Here is a 20,782-nt window from a genome sequence, read left to right as displayed (position 1 = left end):
CAGTCCTAAAACACTCCGGATGACACCGCTGCAAATATAAAAAACTGATTTAAATCTTTATTTCTCTCTCTAAACACCTTTGACCGAAGGGGTATTTTATCAAACGTATTGTTGCTGTCCAGTTAAAAACGCTCATCTCCACTTTTGACAAATTTGACTTTTTACAGTAAGTAGACTGTCCACAGTCTCCCCCAGCCACTGACAGACTTTGGGCTCTTTCTTAGCACCTATCTCATCCTGCTGTCCCTCCCTATAGGAATTTTTTGTCCGGTCTGTAATATTTCAGTTTTTCAAGAAAACACTGCATTGTTTCTTGCAACACAGTGTCTGGTTGTCCATTGTCACATAGAGCTGCTATGATTTCCTAGAGACACACAGGCTGATGCATTCATGTCAGTATCGGCCTACTGGCCTTTAGATTATCATAATTTCAGAGTGTAATCCCAAGAAAAAGTATTGATTAGCGTAATGTACTGTGTGGAAGCATAGACCGTTCTGCTATCAATTGTTACTAACATAAAAAGAAAATTTTAAGATACATTTTCTTTAACGAACAGTGGTGATATTTCCAAACAGAAATCAAGTACTTTGTTATAAATAACCTAAATTGGTGCTGATAATCTCACTTTAAAGTGCGGATTACGATCAACCATATATCTTAAAGTGAGACTTTTTTAATATCACTTAGAAAGTCCTCACAGCTCCTTTTACTAATTGCATCAACCTTGATAAAATAGAATTTGTGAAAATACTACTCTGTCAATTTTGTCAGTTCTGGGCCTGTATAAACCAGATCTTTTGTAAAGACAGCAAGCCACTACCAAAAGTATGTTTTTATCATGATTCAAATTTGACTTGATTGTGTTTGAACAAGAAGTGTTTAAGAAGGCAAAAAATAATTTGATGGAAAAAAAATGCTCAGTATGCAACATTTCTTATTCAATTCTTGCTTAGTTGCCTTGGTAAATGATTGAATATATGAAAAAAAGATAATAATCCAAGCCTTTACATGGACACTATTAAAATAAAGCAAAACAAACTGAGTATAATTCCAAATTATCCTTTAAGCTGATTTAAAATACCCCCTCTGGTCATGTTATGTCTGCTGGGTCAGCTCCTTGGTATCATCCCCTAAAAGTTACCACCTTTAAGTCTCTGTATACAAACTTACAGATGATATGCTTTATTGTGTTTGAAGTAAGGACTAGTTAAACCCAAAACCCCCGGAGTGTTTTCAGCCCTTGCCGGTTACCCAAAGTGATATAGTAATACACATCTCTCACGTAGGGAGTCAGACTAAACTGAGCTAGATGGAGTATTAAAGCATATCACTTTGACATTGACATTTTCTGAAACTGTTTTCTGTGTGATCGTGCTTGTTTTTTGTTTCTTAATGTTTTTCTTTCTGTCGTTGTTGAGCTCTTCTCTGTAGCATATCAAAGCATCTGTACTGCAAATACCAGCTTTGCTAAAATCATTGCCGCCGCTGCTGCTACTGTCTGTAGCGACCGCAGCTCCGCCGCTGTGCAGCTGAACAATAACATAAGATAACATGGAGGTGCATAATGTTATTTATGTTATTTCCCACCCCCTTCCTTCTCCCTTCCTCTCATGGTTCTTTGAAGAATCCCTGTAAACCTAGCAGTACTGAAGCTCAATGAACAAGCCATCTTAGACAAGTTGAAAAACAAGTGGTGGTATGACAAAGGGGAGTGTGGACACAAGGACTCCGGCAGAAAGGTCAGTTTCAAGGATTGCTCGTCCTGGTCCCGAGGTCATGTGTTGGTTCACCCCTGCCCACTTTTCCCACGCAAAACACTGAACACCAAATGTCAGCAGATACACTCTGAAAGGAAAAGTTTTTCAAGTGTTTTATCTTTTTTTCAAGGGTGAAACTTGTCATTTCGTTAGCCTTCTTATTTTTGGTAAATTGGAAGTTTTTTGTCCATTTTTTTCTGATAACACCAAGAAAACAAAATTTACCTCTTTTTAACTTTTTACTTTTTCTAGTTGCATTTTCATCTGCACTGGTAGACATTAGAACAGTTTTAATGGGATAGATTTGCAACATAAGAAAAAATGTCATTAAATGCATCATAGTGTTTTTATTATCATTATTGTTATTTGTATCACGATTTTTGAGAGCAGCTTTTTTTTTTTTTTTTTTTTTTTTACCAGCAGGTACTGAACTTTAATTTTGTACCAAAGCAGAACTGGTAAACCTGATAAAGTGAAGGAGTAAGTAAGATTATTTTGAAGGGTTCCCTTTCCAACTTAAAGAGTCAGTGAGGAGTTTAAAAGTGATCTTAAAATGAGATTATTACAGTTTATTTTTAAATTGCTACTTATTGGCTTTCAGGTCGGGTCGACTAGGTACGTCTAGGTCTCTGTGACAACACAACACCAGCTGACGAAGTTTAGTAGTAAGAAGGGATAAAACAAAGAGATCTATATTTTTTTAATCTGCTGAAAACAATTTCTATGACTAATTTTGTAGTGACGGTGGACACAGTAGCCTAACTGTCAGACAGAAAGAGGACAGAAGAGCAGAAGAAAGCTAAACAGGAGAGTGACACAGCCCGAGCTAAAGGCTAATTAGCCTTAAGTTCAGGCTTTGGGTTCTTTTGGAATCAGTCAAAAGTCAAAAGCCGCGTTTCCACCAAGCAGACTGGTCCGGTTCGTCTCAGTACGGCGCGCATTTTATGGCGTTTCCACTGACTTATCCCACGACAGATCCCCAAATAACCGGGACCAGCTGTCCCACTTTTTGGGACCCTTCCGTATGAGTGCCAGACTTAACCGATCCGCTCTCAGAAGGTGGAGCAGCAACACTGCAGACTGTTGATTGGTCAAAAGAATCGTCACTTACCCCGTGGCAGCGGCTGCATTTCTCCTGACGGCACACAGACTTCTCCAAAATAAAGCTTGATTGCACTTTGTATCAAAGAGCCACATGCCAATCACAGAGAGGACAAAATGCTGTATGTCTTCCATTGTTGCTCTTTGTTCACTGTGCATTTACCGCGCCGCCTACCACGAGAGGGCACAGTTTGCTGTAGAAATGCAAACAGGATCAGGCTTAACTGTACCAAACCGCACTGAATCAAACCGGACTGCTGCTAAAGAAAGTACTTGCAGTTAAACAACTGACCACTAGAGGCTAACATGTAGTTCCGCCATTAAAAAAAATGAATAAATAATGTAGGAGAAAAGGATTTTTAAATATATGTCCACTGCAGTAACCACTATGCGCCAATGAGCACAATTAAACCCCACTTTATTTGCAGTTTTATTTCAAATTATAAACTTAGTGTCAGTGACAGTTTATGTTTTCAGGTTTCATGCCTTAAAAAGGATATCTAACCATGTAAATCCATCAAATATCATATTGGTGTTGATGTTTTAGGTAAGAAATAACAGCTTAACCATGTTTAAAAATGCCTTGACTTGATATACAAATATATAAACTCACTTCAGTCCCTGCTGGTGAAAAAATCCAGATCTGTTCTTTTTTTATGACAGTTATTTTGATTTGTTGAAAAACTTTTTGTTTTCAGAGTGCCACGCTGCAGCTCAGCTGACTGTTCTGGAGAGCTGGAGGAGAAAGCAATGAGACATGTTCTCTCTGTTGGCATGGAAAACCTCATTACTCCAATTTGTACTTAAACTGCGAAGCTGTCCATGATTGCATTGTACATTTTCTGAAGTTTAAATCCCATAAAACTTCTTCCAACCTCTGCATGTAGCCAGATGAATTTATGCAAATTGATGAGAAAATGAGCAGGGCTTTAGCCGATTGCGACAAAGCTGACTTTTTGGAGATAAGGGGTTTTCATGTCTCCAGATCAGTCGATTTCTTCAGAGGCTTTTCTCTGCTCAGCCTTCACTCTGTTCTCCTGAATATTCTGTGGTCAGCACAGTTAGCTGGAAGCAGCCACAGACAGACAGACAGGAAAGGACTCTGAAAAATGTGACTTTTTACATCAATTTTAATCACAAATCCTGACTGCCTTTAGGTTCCTCATCCACATGAATATTTTTAGATTCTCCTGCTGGTCGTTCAGTCAGAAGAAGTTTGAAAAGAAGTTTTTAGAAGAACTTTTGCCTTTTACATAAAAGTGCAAAGTGTGACTTAGAAGAGAAGCTCCACACTGAAGTAAGATTTTATTTACATACATTTCAGATGTAAAAAGTCAGATCTTCAGACTATAAATATCTCTTTCTCTCTCCTCTCCTCTCTCTGTCTCTCCTTCTGTTTATTGTCCTCCTGTGACTCTGATTCCCTCTCTCTGTTTATGACTGCTAACCAGCACTGAGTGACATTAAGGCTACTGGCCACAGCTTTACCAACCCTCCTCTCCCTCCACACGCACTCGCACGGACACACACGGACACACAACACTGATGTTTTTGTCTCCAATCTGTCATGTGCCTCCTGTCTGCTCTGAACTCTGTGCGGCAGACCGTGACTAACAAATGGGAAGAAATGTTCATCAGTCTCGTCAGTGTGGCAGCAGGAGGAAGAGACTTTAAGTCAGACTGAAACAGCAGAAACATTTCAGAAATTAATGAATAAATAAAGCAGCTGTTGTGAGAAGAAATGTTCTTTATCATTTCACATTCCTGTTAAAATACTTTGGTTTATCTAGAAAATAGTCTTTAAATTTAAAAAGAAGCAAAAAAAAAAAAACACATCTGTACCACGAGTAATGGCAAAGAAATGCAGCAAAAACAGGATGTTTGCTTTAGAAAATTACTTAAAATGTAAAAAAATATATATGTTGGTTTTACTTTCCTTTATTGTTGTTTAAAGGAATAATTCATTTTCTGAAAGAGTGTTCATAAGAAGTTCTTAAAATAGTGAGTCTATAAGATGAAAATGCAGCCAGGTAGCTAACAGAATCTTGGTTATCAACAGCTACAAAGTCAAATCTACCAAATAAATTGCTCTTTTTAAAGAAACTCAAACTTACCCCTTGATGTTAGCTCTATTCAAAAGCTTTCTAATTCTTTTAGCTGTGATTATACTCCTGTATTAAATTAACAATGTACCCGACACTGTAGTGGCCAATATACACCATCAGCTCTGGCAAATCGGAGCTCTCGCCATCAGATAAGCAAGCCTCCTAGTTTTGCCAGATGTTGGAGATGTGACATACCAGTTTGCACACAGCAGATTAAGCAGGACGGGAAGTTGTGCACCCAAACAGCATCAAAACATCCAGTGACTTTCAAATTAAAACAACCTGTGTCAAAACCAGTTCATATTTAACTTGACTAGAACAGCAAACCAACATAATGAGTGGAGCCAGGCCAGGAGTCAACAGGTTTAAGGTTTACAGCCCAATATGAATAGAGAGAGGGTCATCTTCGGGGAGGAATTAAGGGAACTCCTCGGTCTGTGACTCCGAGGCCATTTACACCACAACGGTTTTAGGGTGAAACTCAAACGTTTTGTAGCGTTTTGGCCTTGCGTTTACACGGAAACGGAGCTGCAGCCGACCTAAAAGGTAAACTCTTGTAAACAGCCTCCAGAGCAGAATTTTTCTGAAACGCTGCTGCCACCGTTGCTGTGTAAACAGTAAGCCGGCGTTTTCAGTGAAATCACACTCTGTGCAAGCGCATACAACAGGACAACAGTACCGTTGTTACGATCGTCGTGAACTACCGTGTTTTGCATGAACTGCAAAATCTGCACTTAGTTTTTACCAAAACACCAGATGATCGGCTCAACTCTTCTTTGGTGGAGATCTACCAAAAAAAAAGACACCACCTACAGGCCTGGCATGCTTACTGCAGCATTTTCAGTTTTAGCATTTTAGATGAAACGTTGTCGAGTAAACAGGGCCCCCAGCTATGTGGAGGTCCTTATATGTGCCCTACTGAACACATTGCCAGTGTGAGTTGAGAGAACAGACACTGATCTGGTGTTTGCCCGGCATAGGTCTGCTTGGCCCTGTTTTTGGTGTAGAAACACATGTAGCCTAATGTGCACCCCATCCCAAATGCATCTACACATCAAAAAACTTGGCCAGACCAGGATTTGGCTTTCATTCCCTCCCATGCCCCCCCTTTATTCTTCTTTGTAATAGTTGTTTTAGGATAAACGTCAACATGCAAAAGCTACACTTAATCGCTGTGAAATCACAGCAAACATAGCAGGACGTGTGATCTGGCAAGTATACAGGCCCGTATGTGTTTTGGAGAAGTATTGCAGAAAGATTTGTCGACCATGACAGCATAGAGTCAATGCAGCAGCATAAACCAGGCTTCACTTTGCTGTTTGAAAACCACTATATTTGGCACTGATTTGTGTCTGCAACACCTGCAGGGCAGTGATCAGTCAAACAGTTTCATAGTGTAAACTTTTGCCCAGTACATTGGTGTATATGTGGATTTTTATGTTACTTCATTACAATTCAACATAAAACAACAGTCATAAAATTATGGTAATTTAGTTTTAGCCAAATTATTATAGAGTATTTTCATTATGTTAACATGTTGTTCAGGGATCATGGGATGAGTTTGGAATATGTTTTAAAGATGCACTGACATTCAGTTTTCTGATTTAGCTTATGAAATTAAAAAAAGTGGTTAAATCAGCAGCCTTCAGTGAAGCAGAAAAGCCTGTGTTGTCTCAACAAAGTGTCGGCCTAACAAAGTGAAGCTCAAAAAAACTATCATTGAGATTGTGTAAAATTAAAATAAGATAGGGTTTGAGTTACAAAATAAAGAAACAAAGTTTAATTTAATCCCACTTTAAACAAAAATCTAACATCCTTTAAAGGGTACAATTGTTCAAATTCAACAGTGATCAGCATTTTCTTGCCAGTTTAGCATTTAATTAGATATTTTAATCTGCCAAAATACAACCTTTTATGAACTTAATTAAATTGTTAACAAATGTATTCACAAACAGTTCGCTCTAAAATCAGTCTGGCTTTAAAGTGTGTTATATTTTGATTTCACTAATGCTAATTGGCTGAGGTGAACATGACAGTTTGGAGAGGAAAGCTCTCTGATAGGCTCTCCCCAACTTCACACCGCACCCTGTGGAAGAGAAGCCCCGCCCACTCTGAGTGCTGTTTCCTGCTCTTGGTGTTGTTGATCAGGCTGCATGCTATTGGAAAAGTTAGGCCACGCCAACCCAAAAATAACGCTCTGCATGTGACAGAAGAACATGCTGCCACTTAATTCACCTGAGACTCGACAAAGAATCAAATCCCCCTTAATGGGAAGAAAAGTTTTCAAAGGATGTTACTAGAAACTTTTGTTCCTTTGAGCAGAAGAAGTGATATTTTACTGTAAGACCAGCACAAATATCATTTTCTTCTATTTAAATACATTCAAGCTGCTTAAGAATAAAAAAGAAACTGATGAAGTGGAAGGTAATTTTTCACGCAAATGAAAATTATCTCTAGAGATGACCTTTATTTTATTTTTTTACAATAGACTTTACTTTTGGCTTTTATGTGCATGAAATTGCATGTGATAATAGTGATAATATATCAATGTGAATTTTCAAAGGCTGTGATTGGAGGAATTCATCAGCAGTTCATCAGTTTGGTCCAGCACCAAAATAAAAAAAGGTTTCCTCTTTATCACATCCTTTGAACAGTGAGAAATGTTGATAGTTAGAAAGATGAGATATCAATGATCAGTTTTCTAACGTTAGTAAGATTATGGCTCTCAGCACCCTGATTGGTTGTCACTGACCCCGCCTCTCTGCACTGACAGGACAAAACGAGCGCGCTCAGTCTGAGCAACGTAGCAGGAGTGTTTTACATCTTGATTGGAGGTTTGGGGCTGGCCATGCTCGTGGCACTGGTCGAGTTCTGCTACAAGTCCAGGATCGAGTCGAGAAGAATGAAGGTAAGTCTGGTTTGGTTTGTGTTTGTTCAACTAGTTTTGCCCATAAGTGGGGGTGTCTAAACTTTTTTACAAAGAGGCCAAATTTGATATAATAACTGAGTGTTGCCTTAAAAAAAGCAATGATGTGAATACTTTACCTGATGTTTCTGTAAAATACAGCCAAAAAGTGTGGACAAACATCCTTGTGCCATTGTACAGACTGATGAAATCAAACCTCACCTGTCCCTCAGGTGTCTCTTGATACTAGATGATCAGTGGTCAGTTTTCTGAAGTGTTACGTGCTGTGCAAACATCAGTAAACTCTGCTTCTTACCAAGGAAAATTTTCTCCTTTAGGGGGCGATACGGGAAATATAGGTCAGGATTTTTTTTATACATATATCAGAATAGAATAGAATAGAATAGAATAGAATAGAATAGAATAGAATAGAACTTTATTGTCATTGTAACAAGTACAACGAAATTGAAGTCACAGCAGCAATCAAGAAAACAAAAGTAAGAAAGTGTATAGAAAGTGCAAAAAGGTCCATAAGAAAATAGATGATGACAGCTTGTCCATCATTGTCCAGTTCAGCCAGCCTCCACCTCCACAGAGTCCAGGACTGAGCTTCTTCAGCAGTCTGTTCAGTCTCTGTCTCCTGGATCCTGTCTGCTCACAGCAGGTGAAGCTCTTCCAATGTGGCGTTGGTGTCTGATGTTAGCTCTGTTAGCCATGTCTGTGAATAGCATGATGCTACTCTGCCCTCTGGTATTCCCTCTGTTGCTGGGTTAGCACGGCTAGCTTGTCCATCTTATTGGAGATAGATCTTACGTTCCCAATAACGATGGATGGAAGGACAGGTCAATGTCGTCACTTCTTAGCTCACACCTGAGAACCAGCACGTCGTCCTCACCTCGTGGGGAACATCAGGCCTAGCACCAGTTAGCATTGACATGCTACAGGCTGCTAACAGCTGAATTCACATGTAAACAATGCAGCCATGGTTACATGTAGGATCTCCAGATAAACACAGGAGAAAAAGTTTTAAAAAATATCACTGAAGACACAAAATGTTTGGTGTCAATTACCAACAATTGAGCGATACAAAGTAGTGATCCACTCCAAATACAAAGATTACCAAAAAGAGACAAAAAAAATTACAAAGAACAGACAAAGAAGAGAGAGCTGCTGCAAAAGGCAGCCATAGCCAACAGGAACAGGATTTGGAGTTTATCAGAATTGTTTCCAACTTTTTTGACTTCAAAACAACATTTTTGGCCCCAAATGTTTCTTATCCTGCATTGTGAGGTTTTACAGACCACCTTTTGTATCTTTTTTGTTTTCTGTAATTTCATAACTTAAATGTAGTCTTGTGTCATCTGATGTATGTTTTTTTAAAACTTGGATAGTACACAATTATCTTGAAGACATTTTGTGTAAAGAAATATGTTTTAGATATTTGGGAGATTGTATTCTTAAGATACCTGTCTGGGTTGTTGAGCAAATATTTCAGCTTTTCCTGATGGCTTTAAATATTCAAATTCATCAGCACAGTTTCATTCTAAAGACGAGGACCTTTTTCTGTGTCTGCCTCTTTATTCTAACAGTCTGAAGCACAGTCTCTCAGCAGCCACAGGGCAGGAGCAGCCTCACTGCCATTTAAAAGAGCATCAAGTGAACTCTGCTTATCTGACACTCTGCTCTCGAGCCCCTCTTTATCGTCTGTGTGTGATGAAACTGCAGCCGGCTCATTACAGATTGCGACGGTTTAAACCGAGACTTTGATGGCCTTCTCAGAAGGAACAAACAAGTCATTAGAGTCATTTTCTCCTCAGCAGAGGCACCAGTGTGTTCTCTCTTTCTCTCTCTTTTTCTCTCTGCTGGACTTTTGTTATTCTCCTCACATGTGCGTCTGAGCACGGAGTCTTACAGCGCTCGCTAAAGGCAGCACTGACACAACATGTGAAGAGGATTTCATCAGTGGCGGCAGATGGAGAAGCTGAGCAGAGTGGGGTTACACTGTGGTTACCTGCTGCATGTTTTCACTCACTGGAGAGCCGCAGCACACACATGGGAATAATAGTCAATACAGTCAGATACTATGATACATTCTCCTCTGATATATTATTAATACTCTGATATGAATACTGCAGTGAGCTCTCTTATAGAGAATACATGATTTTCTGCTTTACTGCTGACATTTTAGCTACAGTCCACACATCTGACGCCTAAACCCTCTGTCAGTTTATTACTGTCTGACATTTAAATCACTGAAACACAAAGTTTCATGTTAGAACAAATAAAGTCTAATAAATGCTTTCAGACGGAGCTGAAAGGCTGCAGCATTCATCACGATCACAAAGAGAAACAGCCGAACACGAGTCAAAACAAATCAGCTTCCTTTGATCTGCTGCAGATTTTACTGAAGGGTTTATTGATTTGGTTTTCTCCCCTATAAACAAATATTTCTGTAATGATGAAGATGACTTTACAGCTTCATGTTTTTTCCTGTGCATTTGTGACCCCATCCTCGGCTGTGTTTGACCCCGCAGGTGAAACAAATGCTCACCTGCTCTGAGGCAATTAAACATCCAGTGCCTGCAGAGGAGAGAGGCATCAGAGAGTGCTGCCCTGCAGACTCTTATTCAGGGATTTTCTGCTTGTTTTGTTTTTGTTTTTTTTTCCCTTTATTCTTCTGTTGGTCTTTGTTCATTTTGTAGTTATTTGTGTTTTCAGCATATTAATGATCTGCTAACCCCATAGAGCCACCGTAAAGTGAGGTGTAACACTGCAGTGTTGCAGCATCCTCATTGCTGCCTGTAGTTTGAGTAGTATTTCCAAAAACTAATAACTAGCTCTCAGCTTCATTTCAGCCATTGAAACAAGATTCTGGAAGATAAATTTACCCCTGAAAACAGCACTACCTGGATGGGCGGGTAATACTTTTTGGATGTCCAGGGACTTTGGGAGGCAAGGTCTGCAAGCTGAACATCTCTGATTGGTGTTGTTATTTCCCCTCCCTCTGTGTGTCCATATTAAGATGACATACAGTTGTTATTGATTTGGTTTGATAACTCCTAAACAGTTTGGGAAGGAACAGTCTAAAAAATCCACTGTTCGGATCTTATCACAGTTTTGTAGACATGGTTTTTCAGTTTAGTTCGGCATTTAGGGTTGTTGTTCTTGACACCCCAGAGTACCATATATCCCAATAAACCACCGTTAACATTTTTGTTTGTTTTTTGATCAGTTATGTCTTATTTAGTAGTGTAAAACCCATAGACTGTATAAAAACATGGACATAGCCTCCGCGACATCACCCGTCTGTTCCTGACTCTTGAAATGAACCCAATCTGTGGACGCAGCCACATGCGTTATGACGCCTGCTGTGAGTTTCATTTTGTGCAGCTGCAGGGCGCTCATCAGTCACGTGACCTGAGCTGTGTCTATGATTGGACGATCGGGCGATCCTGATAACTTCTAAACCGCTGAGTTACCGTACAGTGTGTGTCCATATTGAAATCAGTGTTTTAGACCCAAGTTGTTTTTTGAACCAGGCTGTTAATATGTTTTAAATGCCGTAAAAGCCTGTTTTTATGGCTGGGTGTGTACGTGACTTCTGGTCTTTCTGCATTCAGTCTCAAACGGATTCTTGACGAACAGCAACATTTAGCACTTCCTCATAGGCTTAAGTTTCACTAACCAGATGTTGCCCCTTGATAAAACCTGAAAGGGTGAGACATTTTGCCGTTTGATACATTATTAGAGCTGGGTGAGACATTCCTATTTCCTACATGCCAACTGTAGGCCATTGGCTTATTTGCATAATGACCCATTTGCATGTAATTGTAACATACACTGTAGGAGAGACAAATAACTTTGTGGGAGAGACAGAAAGCAGGTAAAACAAAACACCATAAATATTTTCAGAACTAAAAATGAACTTCCTTTTGTCAATTCTTGTTTCTTTAATTGACAAAATATAAACCCAACCTATCTATGAGTGTTTTGGATAGGGGAGGGGTCGTGGCAGCGCCAGCTGCTTGTGGAGGAGAGCAAGATCAAAATATGCTTTCACATGGAAGTGTCCAAACCCCAGAAAAGTCTTTAGATTTATCACTAGTCGCTTTGAAACAAAGTCAGGGATGTGAACATTCGCTATATGGACAAAGTTGCTAAGTTGGCAACACTCAGTTGCAGTTTTATCCACCACTTTCTTACTGCCGTTATCATAGCTCACACTAGGGGGCTGTTTACATGACAACGGTTTTAGGGTGAAACGCAAAAGTACTGTTGGGTTTCAGCCTAACATTTGCACAGAAATGGTGTTTTAGCCGAACTTAAACGCAGACTAATAAAATCGGCCTCCAGAGAGGAATTTTTCTGAAAAGCTGCTTCCACTGTTGCCATATAAACAGTTACCCGGCATTTTCACTGGGAGCGCTGACGTCACACTCCGCAAGCGCATACTACAGTACAGTAGTACCATTGATACAGTTACGATCGTCGCGAACTACCATTTTTGTGCTTGTGCTGCTCAATCTGCTGAATCTGCTGACTGTCATTCAATAAAATGAGCATCTGTTGCTCCACTTTTGCAATTAGCATTCACCAATTCACCAGATGATCGGCTCAACTCTACTTCAGTGGAGATCTACCTAAATCGACTTTAGGACAAGACAGATATAGCGCCAACTACAGACCTGGCATGCTTACTACAGCGCTTTCAGTCCCTCAGTGTTTCTGTGTAAACGCAGATTTTTTTCACTGCCTTTTCACTGCGTTTTAGCGTTTTCGGATGAAACGTAGTCGTGTTACGAGCCTAAATTCAAAATGCTCTTATACATCAGAATGATACAATGTCACAGGCATCCTTTAACTCTGACTATTAACTAAAAGTTCCCATTAAAACCATTGTTCCCATTACAACGCAGCTCAAGATAGTTATGCACAAGTTTAATTGAACAAGTAGCCAAAAATCTTCACCCTTGCTAACTAAAATCACAGCCTGTCAATTGATTTTTTAGTATATTTCTTCTTATTATCACTTTTTTTTATGCTGTAATTCAGCAATCTGCCACTATATGGCGCTGTGGCTCTGGTTAATGGCTACTAGCATAATTATATGGCGCTCTAAAACCTGGATATAATGTAGATTTTTAGTTGCATTTTGACTTGAGATTTCATGAGTGAGTTGCAGTTGAGCAATCAAAGATAGCAGTCTCATTCATTTAAAGAAAAACATCAGCACAGTCATCTTACTTGGGGAGCAATAATGTCTGATTTGCATGATTCGTGTCACAGAGTGCTGCAAGGAGACAGCTGCATGTATCAGACCATTTTTGGGGATGAAAAATTATTAGTTTGTATGTTTAAAGGCCAGCCTGCCCAGGAAATATATATTTTAATTCAGGTTGTTTGATGTGCAAACAGGTGGCTCCTCCGCCTGCAGACAGAAACACTCAGATATTGTGCAGAGACAGATGCTGCTCTGTTGTGTTTTGACAGCACACGTAGACTTACAACAGCAATAAAACCCTCCGTTAAAGAGAGACGTGGGTGGAAGACAAAGACGGAGTGAGCTGCACAGATCCTCCCAGTGTTGACATGTTTGCAGGTTGACTGATGTGGATTGTAAGCTGTTAACTTCCTGCCGAGGAGGTGAAGGCAGGAGGGATATAAGTGTTTGACTCTACTGTAGAGATGTGGGCGAGTTGGCTGCGAGGTGTAGCGAGTGTTGGAGCTGCTTCGGTAAATGAATAAACCTGGGATTTATTTGTACCAATCTGCCAGACGAGTCTTGATGGCAGGCTGAGGAAAGCAGGGGAGTGTGGGCGCCTCAGAGGCCTGATACAGGATATTAACTCTGGATCCACATCATTAGTTTCCCTGAGAGGAGACAGAGAGAGAGGCAGGGAGAGGGAGCTTTGCTCTGCGACTGCGAGACAACTTTAACTGTTATTACCGTCTGTGATGACTGTAAACACACAGAAATAAAACTGTAATACCCTCACGGTATTGGTGATTTGCTTAAAACCTTCCTAATTACCACTAGTTGTTCTTGGTGCAAAGGATCGCTGTGTGCAGGTTGTTTCAAAAACAGTAGGTTTGTTTCTCTTTAGTAGCTGATTTGAAGCTGTGACAAAGTAAAATTATTCACTCCTTCTCTAAACTTTAACTCTGACTGTCCTGGTGAAGCACACAATACGTACATTCCCAACAAATTTCTTTCTTACTGATGTCTATATGGAACAAACATTTATAAATATGGTTGACAAAAGATACTTCCTTTAACCCCAAAACCTGACGATGAATTGTTTGCATCAAACGAGTCCAATGTTGTTGGCGCACACCCATTGGTCGATTGAAGCAAGAACTACAGACTGCACTCTTCAATAGTAACATTTTCGAAATATGTGAACAAATAAAGGCCACAATCACCAAACCCATACAGATTGGATTGGAGTGATGTCATTTTAGATGCTGAACAAACTGCTCATTATAATAGTTTACCTGCTAAGAATGAGTTTATATTATTGATGCAGAGACATTTTACTCAGAGTTCAGTATCAAATAGCAGCTTGTATGACTGAATACAGAACTAAAAACTCTATCATGACAAGGGATAGGTACTGAATTAGGTACTTTATAGGTTCCGACTGACTTCTGTCAAAAGTACCAGGTACCGATTCACGTAAAATCTAAAGGTACCATGTTTAAGTACCTAAATGCATCCTTGTGACTGTGAGGGAGTGAAAGAGTAGGCGATTTTTCATGCTGGACATGAACACAGCATTGCAAGGTTATATATCGAAGAATAAAATGTTAAATTAAAAAGCATCTACATTTTATTATTGAACAAATTGATATTTTACACCACATAAACACACAAAAGTAGCCAAAAATTGGTACCATTCAGTACCAAAGCAGATTGCCAGGTACTGGGAATCGGTACCGTAACGTTTTAAATGTGAAAAGCACCCATCCCTAATCCTGACTCACTTTAACACAGCTGAAACAACTCATTTTGTTTAAAGATAGGTATTCTGCTTTCTTGTCAGGATATAAAGTAAGAATGCTGGATGTTCAGACTAAATGTACAGCTTTTCAGACCGCCACGCATTCATAAGTTGTAGAAATTCCTCAATCTGTTTGTAAACTGATCAAAATGGATAAAAATAGCACTTCTTCATGAGATCTTCACGAGATCTCATGAAGGGGGTTTAGAAAGGGCTTATAAAGACAGCAGCTAAAATGAGGCATTTCAGACCGAGGCAGAAAAAAAGTTTTCTAAACCACCCATGTGAGGAAAAAAGGGGATGTTTTTCTGGTGGTGGACACAGGAGCCTAACTGTCAGACAGAAAAAGGACAGAAGAGCAGAAGAAAGCTAAACAGGAGAGAGATAGAGCACAAGCTAAAGGCTAACACAGGGGCTAAACTGTTTGTGCTAATGTTCATTCCAACCCACAGTCAGCAGTTATTCTGCAGTGGTCTGTTCAAACTTGAGAGTCTATCAATAAAATGAAGAGTGAGGTTACATTAGCTCTGATTGGTAGATGACTGGCAGGACATAACCAGGATTCACTGTTACACTTCACAGACACGTCTCACAACATTGGGCTGTCAGAGCTACGTATGGACGGCCACTAAACTACTGTACGAACTGACAGTTTGCTTGTCGACATGTTCACCTTTAAATAAGTTGTAGCACCACGCAGATAGTAGCATTGCATAAAACTAACACATGCCTGGTTAACAGTCACATTTTTATGACAGTGTGCATGAGACTCCGGGCCAGAAGGTGGTGAGGCAGTCCACTTAAAATGGATCCACCTTGTAGCATCTTTAAATTAAAGTTTAAACCAACCAGAAGGTCTAAAGGGAGGAAAACAGGAATCATAGAAGTCTCTTCCAACACTCCAGCCTAGTCACAGGATTTTGAATGGAAATAGGAGAAAAATGGCATCAGCTAGTTAGTCGTAACAAACTTTCCAGCATCAGGCTGTAGACTGTTCCTTCAACACAGACTTCAATAAACATTTTGTTTTGGAGAAGAGCTAAATCCCCAGGTGTGTTTGTTGTACCTTACAGACTTATAATCATTAAACTCTAACTCTGTCAATCTTACTTCTTTGAGGATTAAACCGGAAGTCAATCAAGCGAGAGTCTCTGAAAAGAAGATTTTTGATTTGAACTGAAAACGGTGATAATGATGTGACAGCTGTCAGGACTGGAAATGAGTGCAAAGAAGCTAAATTTGGAGTGAAGGAAGATGAGAGGATTACTTTTGACGGGGACAGTTGTGTGCAGATTTACCTGCTAAATAAAGATAAAACAAACTTTAATTAAGCTTTTATTTTGATGAGGTTTTCCTCTAAATCTGGAGAGCTTAACAGACTTTTTGCAGCTGACTCCTCTGCTCGCTTCTAGGATTGATTTAACGTCACAGTTTGTCAACAAAACAGCGTTTTCTGCTTTCTTTCCTCTTACAGGAGCTCATAGATGCTGCCATGCTGAGCGGAGGGACAGGAGGAGGTGTGGCAGCAGGAGGTTACATGGGAGGAGGTGGTGGAGGAGGAGCAACAGGGGAGAACGGCAGGGTGGTGGCGCATGATTTCCCAAAAGCAGGAGCTCAAGGTCTACCGTGCATGAGCAAAAGCACCGGCCTGGGACTATCTTCTACGGGCATGTGATCAAAACCAAGACTCCTGATTGGACGGAATGCTCTGCTCTGTTCCCAGGTTGAGAAGTGGAAGAAGAAAAGAAAGGTGGTTTTATAGAGAAAAAAAGGAGGAGAGATGGAGAAAGAAGTTTTGGCTGGCATGCAGGCAGAAGGAGGAGCGTTCATGTTCACCTCAGCTGGACTGAATATAACAGAACTCTAGTGAACAGAGTGTACCTGAACACATCATCAAAGTCAGCAACCTCCTGCAAGACAAGAAAATGGGCTCACTGAACTTTTCAAACCTGAAACTACTTTTTTTTACAAGCGATGTCTTAAATTGAACTCCTCCTTTTCTGTGATAACAGAACCCAGGAGGGATTTTTTAAAAACTTCTTAATTAATGCACCCACTTTTCTCCCCCTCCTCTCCCTCATCCCGCCCTTCACATCCTCTTCCTCAATTTCAACAAACACACTGGAAGCTTTGTCATGCTCACACTAAACGGCACTTTGATATCAAAGAGGGCTGAAACAAAGTCATAGTTTGAGCATGTGAACATTTAACCCTTTTTACACACAGAAGAACACTTGAGGAAAATGCTGAAAATTTTCAGGAGACGTTGGTGTGCTGCCTCTTTTAATACCAACCAAACAAGTCTTCACTACGTAAAGTTTATCTTTTTTTTAAAAAGCTGATTTTGTTGCAGACATTTGCTGAACAGTCCAACATCCCGTAGAAAAACCTCCTGAACAGGCCTGAATCTGTAGGTGGGCAGACCAACGTACACATTTAACACCTGCAACAGCATGATGAGCTATTATTTAACAAGCAGTCATATGATAAACATGTCTTCTGTCTGAAAATACATGTATTTATACTCATACAGACAAACTAGAGATAGGTTTTGATTACTAGTAACAGAACAAACTGGCAGTTCTGTTTTTACCTCCTACACCAACAAAAAAACAATCTGTACTCCACTGAACTTCAGGAAGACAACTGTAATTGAATAAATGTGAATCAACGAAGCCTCTAAGGCATAAAATCAAATAAATCCCTTACGTAACATGGATTTCTGAAAATGTTTCTTGCTGCAGTGACCTCTGTTTGTGAGGAGCCTGACAAATTGTATCCATGAGTCATTAAGAAAATGTTTGAAAGGCTTTACAGATTACTGGATAGAAAGGGTTACAGTTACATAACTTTGTCTTAAACCTGAGCTGGAAAGACAGTTTCTCTCTGTCAAAACTACTGCCTAATTGTTTGATAAACAAGTTAAAACATCAGTTGTTTAGCATGAAGACTGCATATGAAAAAGAAAATTGCAGTCATGCAACAGCACCCCCAATGAATTTCAAAGTCTTTAGACGCAAATTTAGTTTCCAACAAACTAATTAGTCTCTATGTTTTAATAAAAAGGGGTCCACAGGAAACAAATTGAGCAAAATTGGTCAAATGAATTTAATGATTTGATAAAGCCTGGGTAGGAAACATACCTGGGTAGGAATCATACCTGGTACATGGACCACTTTAACTACATCACCGCACAAACATTTTGCAGTTGTCGATAAATTCAAAGACCATCTTATAACGACACATCGGGATATCTGACTGCAGGAAATTAAATGTCCCTTGTGAAGGATTGATGTCATTAGTTCTACCTTGAGGATTCATGAAGTGTAGAAGCTGTGATTGAAATGTCTAAGTGTTTTCTTTCCAAAATAATAGAAATACGCTCAGTGAGTCACTTGATTTTAAAACAGTGCCAAATGATCATAACAATGATGAGTTTCTTGAATATTTGCATTTAGCTCAGTTTGCATGCAGGCTATACTGACTTGTTTTGATCTATGGCTCTTTTTTTGTTAATGGGGACCACACCTGATCATTTTAAAGACCTTTAAATTATTTTTTTGGTCCCTCAATTTCAAAGCACCAGGGGAAAGCATAAACCTGTTATCGTCGCTCACTAAAGTCACTGTCGGGGTGAATCCTTCCTCAGATCTGAGGCTCGTTGGCACTTAGCGATCCACACAGGGATATTCACTGGAAATGTAACTCATCCCTGTCCTGTTAGATCGAACAAAGCTTGAGATTTTGCAGCCTCACTGATCATCTTTGATTTTTCCCCAAGGTGTCAGAGTTTGCTCTCTGGCGGTACGACGAAGGTCGGTCACACGGTCCTCCTTTATTTCCGCCTCACTGTTTCCTGGACCGATCACATGACGAGGCACTGCAGTTTAACTTTTTATACTCAGAAACTGAACAAATATCAGGAAAACTACCGTCACATTTGTATGATATGAATGATACATGTGCCGAGCTACACTTGTTTGTCTGAATAAAGTTATTTTGTAATGATTTATCAGTTTATAAAAGCTTTGATTATGTTGATTCAGATCAGTTAGTCTGTTTAATAAAAACTCTGAAAGTATCCTCTCATTTGTAGTTTCTGTTTTGTACCTTCTTGTTTGTTTCATATTGGATTAAGTTGGATAAATGTCATCTAATTTGCTTTATGGTTTAAGAGATAATCAGTCACACCATCTTCACCTGATGTTTATGTGTCTAGATCAGGGGTTTGCAAACTTTACTATCATGGGTTTGCTTCAGCTCACCTGGTTTATAGTCATTCAGGCACCACAAAATCTACTTTATCTTCACAATAAAGACAAAAAAAGTGTAAAAAATTCTAAACATCCTTAAAATCTGGTGAATAATTGTCTAAACAAGAAGTTTTTTTTGTTTTGGTTGTGATGTCTAAGTTTTTTGTTTCTTTGTTTTGTTTTGTTTTCAAAATATTTAAAAAACAGACAAATTTGAATGGCATAAATTTAATAAATTTGCAAGATTTATGGAATTTCAATATTTTGTCATTTAAAAATGATGGAAATGTCATAATTTAATAAATTTGCAAAAATTGTAATTTTGCAAATTGATTAAATTTTCAAAAAACTGTAAAAAAAAAATGCAAAAAATATTAGAAATAGAATTTAAATAATTTGCAAAACATAAAAAAAAATCAAAATTTTCAAAAAAAAAAAATACCAAAATCTCCCCAAAAAATGTTTTTTTTTAATAGAAAAAATGTCAAAAACTTGCAAAAATCTAAAAAAAAAAAATTAAAGGCTCTGTTGCAAAAGGTGTTGCATATCTATTTCAACAAAATGTCAATTCATGATTTTATTTAGTGTTCATATCTTTAATCATCAATACCCTCTGTGAGGAAAAAAAAAATCTATTTCACCGATATTATTTTAAAGTGAAAAGGAGCCACTGCAAAGGAGTCAAAGAGTGGTATGACGCTCCAGCGCCAGGTTGCGGACCCTTGGTCTAGATCTCGACAAGAGAGGGTGTTTTCATCATTAATAATCAAAGTTATCGGCCTTTAATCTTTTCTCATTCTGGATGATCAGAGGGTTTTTGACACACAGCTTCGGGTTTCTTTTTTTACATCCCGGGACTTTTGTTACTCGTTAAAGGTTTAAATTGAAAACTGTGAGACTCAAGCAGGATTTCAAAACAGTACTGTTGGATTTGAAGCTATATCTATCCCTTCACAGACCCAGCTGTTTCTCTTCTTTTTCTAGAAAAGAAAAAAAAAGTACTTCTGTAAGCGTGGTGAGCCCATGCCTTAAATGTTCCTTGTCTGTTGTGTTATGAAAGCTCATGAAATCGCTGCTGATGCTCCGAAGCCACAGGGCGACACCAGATGGGAGGTTAAATCAGATTTTATCTCCCATTTCCAGCTCGGCATGAGATGCATTAAAACTTTTTCATTTCAAGTCTATTGATGGTGAAAATCCCTCCAAAGGCCGGCATGGCTCCGTCAGATGATGGAGTTTGATATCGAGTCTCTTTCCAGTTTAATTATCTGCCGTTATCTGGCATGACCAATCGGCAGAAATGACACTTTTTTGAGTACAGAAGTTCAGTCTGCGGAGAGATGTAAGGCATTGATTGAGCCTGTGAAAAAGTTTATTCCTCAGTGAAGATGCCAGGAGAAGAAAGATGGGACTGCTGCTGCTGAAAGGACGAAAGAAATCAAACACTGTTTGATGAAAATGGACAGGAAGCTTTCCTGATGAGGAAAACACTGACAACTGAGAGGAACATCTGTGTCAGGAAGTGGGAGTAAAGATGATGAGAGAAACACCAGCAAGAAATGATAAACGAAAAGAGGTTTGAGACGCTCAGTGTACTTCAAGGTTTCATAAAATCTAAACAAAGGTCTGAAGAAAGCTGTTTTGATTTCAGCCAGAGTT

At 39.2% G+C, this 20,782-nt stretch overlaps 1 protein-coding gene across 4 annotated transcripts in view; it reads left to right on the top strand.

The window, feature by feature from the left end:
* gria1b (glutamate receptor, ionotropic, AMPA 1b) overlaps positions 1-18,925 on the top strand; it is a 93,641-nt gene extending 74,716 nt beyond the window's left edge. Inside the window, exons 16-18 of one of the 4 annotated variants that reach the window (XM_074673031.1) lie at positions 1,626-1,740; positions 7,738-7,872; positions 16,345-18,925. In XM_074673031.1, coding sequence (XP_074529132.1) covers positions 1,626-1,740; positions 7,738-7,872; positions 16,345-16,545 — 451 coding nt within the window. In that variant the 3' untranslated portion in view covers positions 16,546-18,925. Of the gene's footprint in view, positions 1-1,625; positions 1,741-7,737; positions 7,873-16,344 lie in introns of those variants that run through there. The other 3 variants (XM_074673030.1, XM_074673035.1, XM_074673032.1) reach the window with 3 other exon arrangements.
* Positions 18,926-20,782: the final 1,857 nt, after the last annotated feature.

The sequence above is a fragment of the Halichoeres trimaculatus genome, unplaced genomic scaffold (genome assembly GCF_033239565.1).
Source record: "Halichoeres trimaculatus isolate MK-OKI-2021-1 unplaced genomic scaffold, fHalTri1.1 fHalTri1_scaffold_6, whole genome shotgun sequence".
NCBI classification, from domain to species: Eukaryota; Metazoa; Chordata; class Actinopteri; order Labriformes; family Labridae; genus Halichoeres; species Halichoeres trimaculatus.
The sequence above is the reverse complement of the archived record's forward strand: the minus strand, read 5'-3'. Positions and strand labels throughout refer to the sequence as shown.